The sequence below is a fragment of the Panulirus ornatus genome, chromosome 2 (genome assembly GCF_036320965.1).
Source record: "Panulirus ornatus isolate Po-2019 chromosome 2, ASM3632096v1, whole genome shotgun sequence".
Classification (NCBI taxonomy): Eukaryota; Metazoa; Arthropoda; class Malacostraca; order Decapoda; family Palinuridae; genus Panulirus; species Panulirus ornatus.
In genome coordinates, this window is record NC_092225.1 from 101527883 (window position 1) to 101541936 (window position 14054).

Consider the following 14054-nt stretch of genomic DNA (forward strand, 5'->3'; position numbering starts at 1 on the left):
GAGAGATGTGTGGAAATAAAAAGAGCGTGGTTGAGAGAGCAGAAGAGGGTGTTTTGAAATGGTTTGGGCATATGGAGAGAATGAGTGAGGAAATATTGACCAAGAGGATATATGTGTCGGAGGTGGAGGGAACGAGAAGTGGGAGACCAAATTGGAGGTGGAAAGATGGAGTGAAAAAGATTTTGTGTGATCGGGGCCTGAACATGCAGGAGGGTGAAAGGAGGGCAAGGAATAGAGTGAATTGGATCGATGTGGTATACCGGGGTTGACGTGCTGTCAGTGGATTTAATCAGGGCATGTGAAGCGTCTGGGGTAAACCATGGAAAGCTGTGTAGGTATGTATATTTGCGTGTGTGGACGTATGTATATACATGTGTATGGGGGTGGGTTGGGCCATTTCTTTCGTCTGTTTCCTTGCACTACCTCACAAATGCGGGAGACAGCGGAAAAAAAAAAATGGGCATTTATGTATATACATCAGTAGGTTTGTGGCAGGGGTGTGTGATGTCTCCATGGTTGTTTAATTTGTTTATGGATGGGGTTATTAGGGAGGTGAATGCAAGAGTTTTGGAAAGAGGGGCAAGTATGAAGTCTGTTGTGGATGAGAGAGAACTTCCAGTTGTTGTTCGCTGATGATACAGCGCTGGTGGCTGATTCGTGTGAGAAACTGCAGAAGCTGGTGACTGAGTTTGGTAAAGTGTGTGAAAGAAGAAAGTTAAGAGTAAATGTGAATAAGAGCAAGGTTATTAGGTACAGTAGGGTTGAGGGTCAAGTCAATTGGGAGGTAAGTTTGAATGGAGAAAAACTGGAGGAAGTAAAGTGTTTTAGATATCTGGGAGTGGATCTGGCAGCGGATGGAACCATGGAAGCGGAAGTGGATCATAGGGTGGGGGAGGGGGCGAAAATCCTGGGAGCCTTGAAGAATGTGTGGAAGTCGAGAACATTATCTCGGAAAGCAAAAATGGGTATGTTTGAAGGAATAGTGGTTCCAACAATGTTGTATGGTTGCGAGGCGTGGGCTATGGATAGAGTTGTGCGCAGGAGGGTGGATGTGCTGGAAATGAGATGTTTGAGGACAATGTGTGGTGTGAGGTGGTTTGATCGAGTAAGTAACGTAAGGGTAAGAGAGATGTGTGGAAATAAAAAGAGCGTGGTTGAGAAAGCAGAAGAGGGTGTTTTGAAATGGTTTGGGCACATGGAGAGAATGAGTGAGGAAAGATTGACCAAGAGGGTATATGTGTCGGGAGGTGGAGGGAACGAGGAGAAGTGGGAGACCAAATTGGAGGTGGAAAGATGGAGTGAAAAAGATTTTGTGTGATCGGGGCCTGAACATGCAGGAGGGTGAAAGGAGGGCAAGGAATAGAGTGAATTGGATCGATGTGGTATACCGGGGTTGACGCACTGTCAGTGGATTGAATCAGGGCATGTGAAGCGTCTGGGGTAAACCATGGAAAGCTGTGTAGGTATGTATATTTGCGTGTGTGGACGTGTATGTATATACATGTGTATGGGGGTGGGTTGGGCCATTTCTTTCATCTGTTTCCTTGCGCTACCTCGCAAATGCAGGAGACAGCGAAAAAAAAAAAAAAAAAAAATCAGTACGTGGGTGGGTTGGGCTATTCCTTGTCTGTTCCCTTGTGCTACCTCGCTGATGCGGGAGATGGCGATTAAGTATAATAAAGAAATAGATATAAAGATAGACATAAATAGATATATGGATAGAAAGATACAATTAAAGAGGAAGCGAGTCACAGGGTGGGGGAGGGAGCGAAGGTTCTGGGAGCGTTGAAGAATGTGTGGGAGAGGAGAAAATTATCTCGAAAAGCAAAAATGGGTATGTTTGAAGGAATAGTGGTTCAAACAATGTTATATGGTTGTGAGGCATGGGCGATGGATAGGGTTGTGAGGAGGAGGGTAGATGTGTTGGAAATGAGATGTATGAGGACAATATGTGGTGTAAGGTCATTTGATTAAGTAATGAAAGGGTAAGAGAGGTGTGTGGTAGGAAAATGTGTGTGGTTGAGAGAGCAGAAGAGGGCGTATTGAAATGGTTTGGTCACATGGAGAGAATGAATGAGGAAAGACTGACAAAGAGGATTTATGTATCAGAGGTGGAGGGAATGAAGAGAAGTGGAAGACCAAATTAGAGGGGGAAGGATGGAGTGAAAATGATTTTGAGCGATCGGGGCCTGAACATATAGGAGGGTGGAAGGCACACAAGGAATAGAGTGAATTGGAACAATGTGGTATACAGGGGTCAACGTGCTGTCGATGAATTGAACCAGGGCATGTGAAGCGTCTGGGGTAAACCTTGATGTAGAAAGGGAGCTGTGGTTTCAGTGCATTACACATGACAGCTAGAGTCTGAGTGTGGACAAATGTGGCCTTTGTTGTTCTTTCCCAGCACTACCTTGCATGCATGCGGGGGGAGGGAGGTGTCATTTCATGTGTGACGGGGTGGCGGCAGGAATGGATGAAGGCAGCATGTATGAATATGTGCATGAGTATATATGTATATGTCTGTGTATGTATATGTATGTATATGTGGAAATGTATAGGTATGTATATGTGCGTGTGTGGGCATTTATGTATATACAGGTGAATGTGAGTGGGTTTGGCCATTCTTTCGTCTGTTTCCTTACGCTACCTAGCTTACTTGGGAGACAGTGACAAAGTATAATATATAAATATAAATTTTTTTTTTTTTTTTTTTTTTTTTTTTTATACTTTGTCGCTGTCTCCCGCGTTTGCGAGGTAGCGCAAGGAAACAGACGAAAGAAATGGCCCAACCCCCCCCATACACATGTACATACACACGTCCACACACGCAAATATACATACCCACACAGCCCTCCACGGCCCACCCCGGACGCTCCACATGCCCTGATTCAATCCACTGACAGCACGTCAACCCCTGTATACCACATCGCTCCAATTCACTCTATTCCTTGCCCTCCTTTCACCCTCCTGCATGTTCAGGCCCCGATCACACAAAATCCTTTTCACTCCATCTTTCCACCTCCAATTTGGTCTCCCTCTTCTCCTCGTTCCCTTCACCTCCGACACATATATCCTCTTGGTCAATCTTTCCTCACTCATTCTCTCCATGTGCCCAAACCATTTCAAAACACCCTCTTCTGCTCTCTCAACCACGCTCTTTTTATTTCCACACATCTCTCTTACCCTTACGTTACTTACTCGATCAAACCACCTCACACCACACATTGTCCTCAAACATCTCATTTCCAGCACATCCATCCTCCTGCGCACAACTCTATCCATAGCCCACGCCTCGCAACCATACAACATTGTTGGAACTACTATTCCTTCAAACATACCCATTTTTGCTTTCCGGGATAATGTTCTCGACTTCCACACATTTTTCAAGGCTCCCAAAATTTTCGCTCCCTCCCCCACCCTATGATCCACTTCCGCTTCCATGGTTCCATCCGCTGACAGATCCACTCCCAGATTTCTAAAACACTTCACTTCCTCCAGTTTTTCTCCATTCAAACTCACCTCCCAATTGACTTGACCCTCAACCCTACTGTACCTAATAACCTTGCTCTTATTCACATTTACTCTTAACTTTCTTCTTCCACACACTTTACCAAACTCAGTCACCAGCTTCTGCAGTTTCTCACATGAATCAGCCACCAGCGCTGTATCATCAGCGAAACAACAACTGACTCACTTCCCAAGCTCTCTCATCCCCAACAGACTTCATACTTGCCCCTCTTTCCAGGACTCTTGCATTTACCTCCCTAACAACCCCATCCATAAACAAATTAAACAACCATGGAGACATCACACACCCCTGCCGCAATCCTACATTCACTGAGAACCAATCACTTTCCTCTCTTCCTACACGTACACACGCCTTACATCCTCGATAAAAACTTTTCACTGCTTCTAACAACTTGCCTCCCACACCATATATTCTTAATACCTTCCACAGAGCATCTCTATCAACTCTATCATATGCCTTCTCCAGATCCATAAATGCTACATACAAATCCATAAATATAAATAGATAAAAAAAAAAAGAGGGTGTTTTGAAATGGTTTGGGCACATGGAGAGAATGAGTGAGGAAAGATTGACCAAGAGGATACATGTGTCGGAGGTGGAGGGAACGAGGAGAAGTGGGAGACCAAACTGGAGGTGGAAAGATGGAGTGAAAAAGATTTTGAGTGATCGGGGCCTGAACATGCAGGAGGGTGAAAGGCGGGCAAGGAATAGAGTGAATTGGATCGATGTGGTACACCGGGGTTGACGTGCTGTCAGTGGATTGAATCAGGGCATGTGAAGCGTCTGGGGTAAACCATGGAAAGTTGTGTGGGGCCTGGATGTGGAAAGAGAGCTGTGGTTTCGGGCATTATTGCATGACAGCTAGAGACCGAGTGTGAACGAATGGGGCCTTTGTTGTCTTTTCCTAGCGCTACCTTGCACACAGAGGGGGGAGGGAGATGGTATTCCATGTGTGGCGAGGTGGCGATGGGAATGAATAAAGGCAAAGTGAATTGTGTGCATGGGTATATATGTATGTGTCTGTGTGTGTATATATATGTGTACATTGAGATGTATAGGTATGTATATTTGCGTGTGTGGACGTGTACGTATATACATGTGTATGGGGGTGGGCTGGGCCATTTCTTTCGTCTGTTTCCTTGCACTACCTCACAAACGCGGGAGACAGCGACAAAGCAAAATAATAAATAAAAAAAATAGATACAAATAGGTAGACAGACAGACAAACATAGAGATAGATAAATAGGAAACTACCTCATTTAAAAAATGGCTAATAAAATTCTGAATCTCACACTACTTCAGTCTGATTCCTACAGAATAAGAAATTAAAATTTTCAAACCTTCTTGAACAACAAGTGAAAGAAAATTATTGAAAAAAACCACTGGCCTTATAAGATAAGACATAGATAATGGTGCATCATCACTTCCCCATTCCTAGTTTAATCCTTTAAGTGCTGGCCATGATAAAAAATCAAAAATAACATTTCAGCAAAATGGGTAAATCCAGCAAAATCTGAAAATATCTTTTAAGAGTCATTGAAACAGTTACAACCATTTAAAATCAGTGCATCACAGACACTCAAACCTTGTTGTGGCATTAAGGTACTAAGATCTTTGGATGCCATCAGTTTATCCAGTGACCTCAGCATAATTCTCTTTTTCACTTTATTCTGCACAACTTAGAAACAGTGACTTCCTCAAATATCATCCTCAAAATCATTCTTCATAGTCTCCTGATACATCCAAATATGATACTTGGCTGAAACCATAATGCTAAGGAAGTTATTGGCAGTTATAAAGAAAAAGGATCTGAAATTAAAACAAATGGAAGAAGAAATTAAGAAGCTGATGACACATATCAAAGATCATGAGAAAAAAGCCACATGTGGAAGAGGGAATTTCAGAAGTGAAAAATATAGCCAAGAGCATGATAAGAAAATCAAATCAATTCAAGAGATTCCGAAAAATGTAACCAGAGGACAGAAGGTGCATTAAGTGAAAACATCAGAATAAAAGATTTGAAAGGTCTTCTTTGGATGCCCCTAAGATAGAACAAAAACAAAATGCCTGTAGCTGTGGTTTCAGTAGTTTACACATGACAGCTTGAGAGTGAGTGTGAATGAATGCGGCCTTTTTGGTCCGTTTTCCTGGAGCTACCTCACTGAAGCGGGAGGCAGCAATGTGTTTTCCTGTGGGACAGAGTTGGCACCATGAATGGATTGAGGGCAAGCAAGTATGAATATGTACATGTGCAAATATGTATATGTCTCTGTATGTGTATATGATGATATGTATATGTATGTGTATGGGCATATATGCATATATGTATAAGAGTGGACAAGTTGTTCTTCGTCTGTTTCCTGGCGCCACCTCGCTGACGTGGGCAACATTGATCAAGTATAATAATAATAAAAAAATCAAATGGAATCAAAGCAAATTCTGGGCTTGTTGAGCAGAAAGAAGGCACTGGAATCAGATGTATATGGGAAATTACTAAGTTAAGCTACAGAGGGAGTAATATGCACAGTTAAAGACAGAGCAACTGTGGAAGCATGTGATTTATAAGATCGAACATTCAGGATGAGACACACTGAGGTTGATGGTTCAACACTAGAAATTACCTACTTTAATACGTTTGCCATTTGCAGCAACTTTAGTTCCATGGGGTTGTGGAATAAAAACAAACTTGAAAATGGTTCACCAAAATGGTGCAAGATTAAGGTATGTCTCTCAAGGGTCATTCCCCCTAATCGCCCCATTTCCCATCAGCCAAGGACCTTGTTAACCATGGTTCTGGTAACTATGAGGTCTTCCAGGAACATAACCCCTTTCAAAAGCAAGGGATTATTGTATCTAAAGGTATGAGGTGCAAAACTGAAGTTCACACAGAAGAGGTATAAGTCCCCTAAATACAGGCTCTCCCCTACTTATTACCTGTGCGACTTACAACCATCTGTACATACGACCAGAAAACAAATCTAAATAAAAAACAAAAATGATGATAGGGGATGGGGAGAAAGAATACTTCCCACGCATTCCCCACGTGTCATAGAAGGTGACTAAAGGGTACGAGAGCAGTGGGCTAGAAACCCTTCCCTCCTTGTATTCTAACTTGCTTAAAGGAGAAACAGAAGGAGACACGTGGTGAGAGCTCATCCTTCTTGAAGGCTCAGATAGGGGTGTCTAAATGTGTGTGGATGTAACCAAGATGAGGAAAAAGGAGAGATAGGTAGTATGTTTGAGAAAAGAAACCTAGATGTTTTGGCTTTGAGTGAAACGAAGCTCAAGGGTAAAGGTGAAGAGAGGTTTGGGAATGTCTTGGGAGTAAAGTCAGAGGTTGGTGAGAGGACAAGAGCAAGGGAAGGAGTAGCACTACTCCTTAAACAGGAGTTATGGGAGTATGTGATAGAGTGTAAGAAAGTAAACTCTTGATTGATATGTGTAAAACTGAAAGTGGATGAAGAGAGATGGATGATTATTGGTACCTATGCACCTGGGAATGAGAAGAAAGATCATGAGAGGCAAGTGTTTTGGGAGCAGCTGAGTGAGGGTGCTAGCAGTTTTGATGCACGAGACCGGGTTATAGTGATGGGTGATTTGAATGCAAAGGTGAGTAATGTGGCAGTTGAGGGAATAATTGGTGTGCATGGGGTGTTCAGTGTTGCAATTGGAAATGATGAAGAGCTTGTAGATTTGTGAGCTGAAAAAGGATTGGTGATTGGGAATACATGGTTTAAGAAGAGAGATATACATAAGCATACATATGTAAGCAGAAGAGATGGCCAGAGAGGGTTATTGGATTATGTGTTAATTGATAGACGTGTGAAAGAGAGACTTTTGAATGTTAATGTGCTGAGAGCTGCAACTGGAGGGAGGTCTGATCATTATCTTGTGGAGGCGAAGGTGAAGATTTGTAAAGGTTTTCAGAAAAGAAGAGAGAATGTTGGGGTGAAGAGAGTCATGAGAGTAAGTGAGCTTGGGAAGGAGACTTGTGTGAGGAAGTACCAGGAGAGAGTGAGTGCAGAATGGCAAAAGGTGAGAGCAAAGGACGTAATAGGAGTGGAGGAGGAATGGGATGTATTTAGGGAAGCAGTGATGGCTTGCGCAAAAGATGCTTGTGGCATGAGAAGCGTGGAAGGTGGGCAGATTAGAAAGGGTAGTGAGTGGTGGGATGAAGAAGTAAGATTATAGGTGAAACAGAAGAGAGAGGCATTTAGATGCATTTTGCAGGGAAATAGTGCAAATGACTGGGAGATGTATAAAAGAAAGAGGCAGGAGGTCAAGAGAAAGGTGCAAGAGGTGAAAAAGAGGGCAAATGAGAGCTCGGGCGAGAGAGTATCATTAAATCTTAGGGAGAATAAAAAGATGTTTTGGAAGGAGGTAAATAAAGTGTGTAAGACAAGAGAAAAAATGGAAACTTCAGTGAAGGGGCTAATGGGAAAGTAATAACAAGTAGTGGTGATGTGAGGAGATGGAGTGAGTATTTAGAAGGTTTGTTGAATGTGTCAGATGATAAAGAGTGGCAGATGTAGGGTGTTTTGGTCGAGGTGGTGAGGAAAGAGGGAGGGTTAGGGAGAATGGTTTGGTAAACAGAGAAGAGGTAGTGAAAGCTTTGCGGAAGATGAAAGCTGACAAGGCGGTGGGTTTGGATGGTATTGCAGTGGAATTTATCAAAAAAGGGGATGACTGAGTTGTTGACTGGTTTGTAAGAATATCTAATGTACGTATGATTCATGGTGAAGTGCTTGAGGGGTGGTGGGATGCAAGCATAGTGCCACTGTACAATGGCAAAGGGGATAAAGGTGAGTGTTCAAATTACAAAGGTATAAGTTTGTTGAGAATCCCTGGGAAATTATATGCGAGGGTATTGGTTGAGAGGGTGAAGGCATGTACAGAGCATCAGACTGAGGAAGAGCAGTATGGTTTCAGAGGTATTAGAGGATGCGTGGATCAGATGTTTCCTTTGAAGAATGTATGTGAGAAATACTTAGAAAAGCAAATGAATGTGTATGTAGCATTTATGGATCTGGAGAAGGCATAGAAGAGTTGATAAAGATGCTCTGTGGAAGGTATTAAGAATATATGGTGTGATAGGCAAGTTGCTAGAAGCAGTGAAAAATTTTTATCAAGGATGTAAGGCATGTGTACGAGTAGGAAGAGAGGAAAGTGACTGGTTCTCAGTGAATGTCAGTTTGCGGCAGGGGTGCATGATGTCTCTATGGTTGTTTAATTTGTTTATGGGTGGGGTTGTTAGGGAGGTAAATGCATGAGTTTTGGAGAGAGGGGCAAGTATGTAGTCTGTTGCGGATGAGAGGGCTTGGGAAGTGTCAGTTGTTGTTTGCTGATGATACGGTGCTGGTGGCTGATTCGGTTGAGAAACTGCAGAAGCTGGTGACTGAGTTTGGTAAAGTGTGTGAAAGAAAATGAGAGTAAAAGGTTATTAGGTAAAGTAGGGTTGAGGGACAATAGGTAAAGTAGGGTAGAGAGACAAGTCAATTGGGAGGTTAGTTTGAATGGAGAAAAACTAGAGAAAATGAAGCGTTTTAGATATCTGGGAGTGGATTTAGCAGTGGACGGAACCATGTAAGCAGAAGTGAGTCACAGGAAGGGGGAGGGGGCAAAAATCTGGGAGTGTTGAAAATGTGTGGAAGGTGAGAACATTATCTCGGAAAGCAAAATCAGGTACATCTGAAGGAATACTGGTTCCAACAATGTTATATGGATGCGAGGTGTGGGCTATAGATACGATTGTGCAGAGGAGGGTAGATGTGTTGGAAATGAGATGTCTGAGGACAATATGTGGTGTAAGGTGGTTTGATCAAGTAAGTAATGAAAGGGTAAGAGAGATGTGTGGTAATAAAAAGTGTGTGGTTGAGAGAGCACAAGAGGGTGTACTGAAATGGTTTGGTCACATGGAGAGAATGAGTGAGGAAAGATTGACAAAGAGGATAAATGTGTCAGAGGTGGAGGGAACAAGAAGTGGGAGACCAAATTGGAGGTGGAAAGATGGAGTGCAAAAGATTCTGAGCGATCGGGGCCTGAACATGCAGGAGGGTGAAAGGCGTGCAAGGAATAGAGTGAATTAGAACGATGTGGTATATCGGGGTCGACGTGCTATCAATGGATTGAACCAGGGCATGTGCAGCATCTGGGGTAAACCATGGAAAGTTTTGTGAGGCCTGGATATGGAAAGGGAGCTGTGGTTTTGGTGCATTATACATGACAGCTAGAGACTGAGTGTGAACAAATGTGGCCCTTGTTGTCTTTTCCTAGCGCTATCTCGCACATATGCGGGAGGAGGGGATTGTCATTTGATGTGTGGCGGGGTGGCAACGGGAATGAATAAGGGCAGACAGTATGAATTATGTAGATGTGTATATGTGTATACGTCTGTGTGTGTATATATGTGTATACGTTGAGATGTATAGGTATGTATATTTGCATGTGCGGACATGTATGTATATACATGTGTATGTGGGTATGCTTGAAGTATGATGTTTGACTGTCCAATGATAAGGCTTTATGATTGAGGGTGGGACGAAAGGAAATATAAGTCTCACTAAAAACTTTAACTTGGCATGAAGAGAGAAAAATAGGAAAGTTCTTGCATCAGTGTGGAAGATGAAAGTCAAAATGGCACACTAGATATAAAATATGTGTGCCAGTATCCACCCCAAGTGACAGAGAACAGCTGAATAATACTTATTAGACAGCATCACATATTTACATTTATGTCACCTAGTATTATGTACCATTTTTCTTTCCTTGCCAATAAGCATATAATCTGGCATGAAGAGAGAAAAATAGAAAAATTCTTGCATCAGTGTGGAAGATGAAAGTCAAAATGGCACACTAGATATACAAGATGTGTGCCAGTATCCACCCCATGTGACAGAGAACAGCTGAATAATATTTATTACACAGCATCACATATTTACATTTATGTCATCAAGTATTATGTACCATTTTTTTCCTTGCCAAAAAGCATATAACATAAATACACTAATAATTTGTATCATAGAGTTCCACTTGTTTTTACTTTAAACATTCTAATACATTTCATGGAAACATCTTGCAACATGCAGATATGCATGCAAAAGCAGGTAGGAGTAGTCACATGTATAAAACTAATAACAATAAACAACCCCCACTAGAAAACTGAGAAAAAATGCATTAATCACGGACTGAGAAAATACTACAAAGCTGTACCTTCAAATCACGGTGAATAATGGGAGGGTTGACATGATGGAGTCTGGACACAGCATCACACACATCACAGAAAATTTTTAAAACCTCAGCTTCTGTTAAGCCTGAGTTGATCCTGCAAGAAGATATATCAAAATGACATCTATGATCTAAAATCATGTCACATTAATATCAAAATAATAAGTTCTTTATATATAACAAAACAATCATGTATTTCCTTACTACCTATTTTCAGTACAAATATACGTAGAAGTAAGATGGAACATTAGGAAGACAGATTAGGTGAAGATGTTCATAGGAACATTAGCTTAGGAGCCTCTGAAAACACTGTGCTATAACTGCCCTCTACCAGTGACCTGCTAAGGGTGAGGCAATAAAGCCTATGAAGAAGTGCTGGAGTTCACCAGTTACAGAAACTTTTTTCTTTAAGTTGGAGGCTCCAGTCACAGACAAAAAGTCCACATCAAAGCTGGACCTTAACTGAAATAGAGAGAGGTTAATGAAAGGGAAAAAAGGAGAGACAAGGGAAAGCATTCATGAATTCTGGAGGAAGTAACAAAACCTGTCAAAATATGCAAAGTCATAGTTATTTTGGAAAGACATGAAAGGGTAGAGTGTTCCAAAGCTTCAAGGTATATGGGAACAAACAGCTATCAAAATAACCAACCCTTGAGTTGCCTAAGACAACCCAGCAACCATGTGATGCAGTAATTTGCCAACTGCATGGTCTAGCAAGTGGTGGAGGCACACAAGCAGCCACCTCTCAAAAGAAAAAGCCAAAGTTATGCCTAAAGAAGAGGGTAAATGAACCAAAGTTGTAGCACAGAGCATGCAGATCAAATTTTGAAGTTAACCTGAGAAAGTTTATGTAGGACCACTTTCCACTCAACTCTGTCAAGTAAGGATGCAGAGTTAAAGCCATCACAGACATGAGAGCAGTACCTCATACAAGGAGAGATCAATCCTATATATAAATGGAGCAACTGTTCATGAGAAATTTCTAATATCAAAAGGACTCCCTGTTTCTTGGAGGCAGACAGTCATTTTGGCAATGTGGGATTTCCATGACATAGTGGATGTTACAGTAATGCTAAATAAGTTCGAGTCAAGAAATGCAATTACACAACTGTCAAAGAGGGGAAAGTTGGGATGAATTTTCAATAGTGATAGACAGAAACTGGGTCTTGGAAGCATTAAACTTGACCAAATTTCATATAACCCACCGAGATAACCTATCTGAGTTTAATGAGGAAGTTGTGTACAGACAAGATGCAGGTCACAAGAGAGAACAAGGTGCAGAACTGAAGGATTTGGAGTAATGTAGTGTTGAGTCATCAGCACAAGAGTGCATCTGATTATTTGTGGAAGGAAAGAAATTGATGATAAAAAGGAGAGAAAGCATAGTAGACAAGACAGAACCTTGAGGGCCAACACTGTTGATGGAGAAAGGGGGAGAGGCTGATCCATCAACAACCTATGACACAGACTGGCCAGAGACAAAGCTAGATATGACGGAGCAAAGTGAGGGGGGGAAGCCAAAAGAGGGGAGTTTTGAGATGAGACTGATGCCACACCCTGTCAAAAGCTTTCCTTTGGCCATCCCCTTTTGGGAGTTTCAAAGGGAACGGGCATCAGAGATATAGGTAAATAGACAGAATATGGAGCAGAGTGATCTACAATGGTCCTTCACCTGCTGAGTTTTTATCACCTTCATGGGATTCTCCATTCTCTCTTACCTCTCATAACCATTCTCCTAAACTCTCTTAGCTTGGTCTTTGCTATATTTGTGGCTGATTAGTGTTTTATCATAAAGGACAGAATAAAGTGTACCATACTACCATACATCATTCAAACATCAAAAACGAAGAAAATAGTGAATATATTTCTTCAATTCTTTTTCATGGTATCACTGCTTTGGTAACTTGTTTTCAGTATCAATTTCCATGTCCTTTCTTTTACATTTAAATTTTAATTGTTAACTTCAAGTGTGAGAGTTTAAGGAATGAAAGGGTGAAATTTAACTTCCAAGAACAGTTAAGTGATAATATTCTAGAATTTATTCTCAGAAGCTGTCACGGTATGTCATAAAGTGTGAAAAGGTTGTGGATAAGGTGCAGCAAATGGAATAAAGACTAGGGAAACAATGAAACAGAAAAAAGTTACCCTGAGGATAGGTTAGAGAGAATACTTCCAAGTATTCCCTGTGTGTCACACAAGGTGACTAAAAGGGGTGGGAGTAGGAGGCTGGAAATCCTCCCCTCCAGTTTTTTCTTTTCCAAAAGAAAGAACAGAGAAGGGGGCCAGGTGAGGACTTTTCCCTCTAAGGTTCAGTCCTCAGTTCATGACACTACCTCACTATTGCAGGAAATAGTGAATAAGAACAAAAAAATTGGAGGGTGAATTTGCCAGCAAAAAAGCAACATTTAAAGAACAAACAAAACTGAATATAAAGTTCTGAATAGAAGAGCTTGGAGGATATGAACTAGGCATTCCATGAAGCACTTATGTTGCATGAAGTTACTGGAGTGCAAAAGGAATGGTGAGAAATATTGTTGAATAAAATCCTCCTTGAAGGCTTAGATTGGAGTATCTAAATGTGTGTGGATGTAACCCAGATGAGGAAAAAGGAGAGATAGGTAGTATGTTTGAGGAAAGGAACCTGGATGTTTTGGGTCTGAGTGATACGAAGCTCAAGGGTAAAGGGGAAGAGGTGGCTTGGGAGTAAAGTCAAGGGTTGGTGAGAGGACAAAAACAAAGGAAGGAGTAGCACTACTGAAACAAAAGTTGTGGGAGTATGTGATAGAGTGTAAGAAAGTAAACTCTAGATTGATATGGGTAAAACTGGATGGAGACAGATAGATGATTATTGGTGCCTATGCACCTGGTCATGTGAAGAAAGATCATGAGAGGTATGTGTTTTGGGAGCAGCTGAGTGAGTGTGTTAGCAGCTTTGATGCACAAGACCGGGTTATAGTGATGGGTGATTTGAATGCAAAGGTGAGTAATGTGGCAGTTGAGGGTATATTTGGTGTACATGGGCTGTTCAGAAATGTAAATGTAAATGGTGAAGAGCTTGTAGATTTGTGTGCTGAAAAAGGACTGGTGACTGGGAATACTGGGTTTAAAAAGAGATATACGTAAGTATACACATGCAAGTAGGAGAGATGGCCAAAGAGCGTTATTGGATAATGTGATAATTGATAGGCGTGTGAAAGAGAGACTTTTGGAAGTTAATGTGCTGATAGGGGCAGCTGGTGGGATGTTTGATCATTATCTTGTGGAGGCGAAGGTGAAGATTTGTAGAGGTTTTCAGAAAAGA

At 41.6% G+C, this 14054-nt stretch overlaps 1 protein-coding gene across 5 annotated transcripts in view; it reads right to left on the reverse strand.

Moving 5' to 3' along the window:
- Nak (Numb-associated kinase) overlaps positions 1 to 14054 on the reverse strand; it is a 555804-nt gene that overhangs the window by 357465 nt on the left and 184285 nt on the right. For all 5 annotated transcript variants that reach the window (XM_071680832.1, XM_071680812.1, XM_071680802.1 and 2 more), the window contains one exon: positions 10739 to 10850. In XM_071680832.1, coding sequence (XP_071536933.1) covers positions 10739 to 10850 — 112 coding nt within the window. The remainder of the gene's footprint in view (positions 1 to 10738; positions 10851 to 14054) is intronic.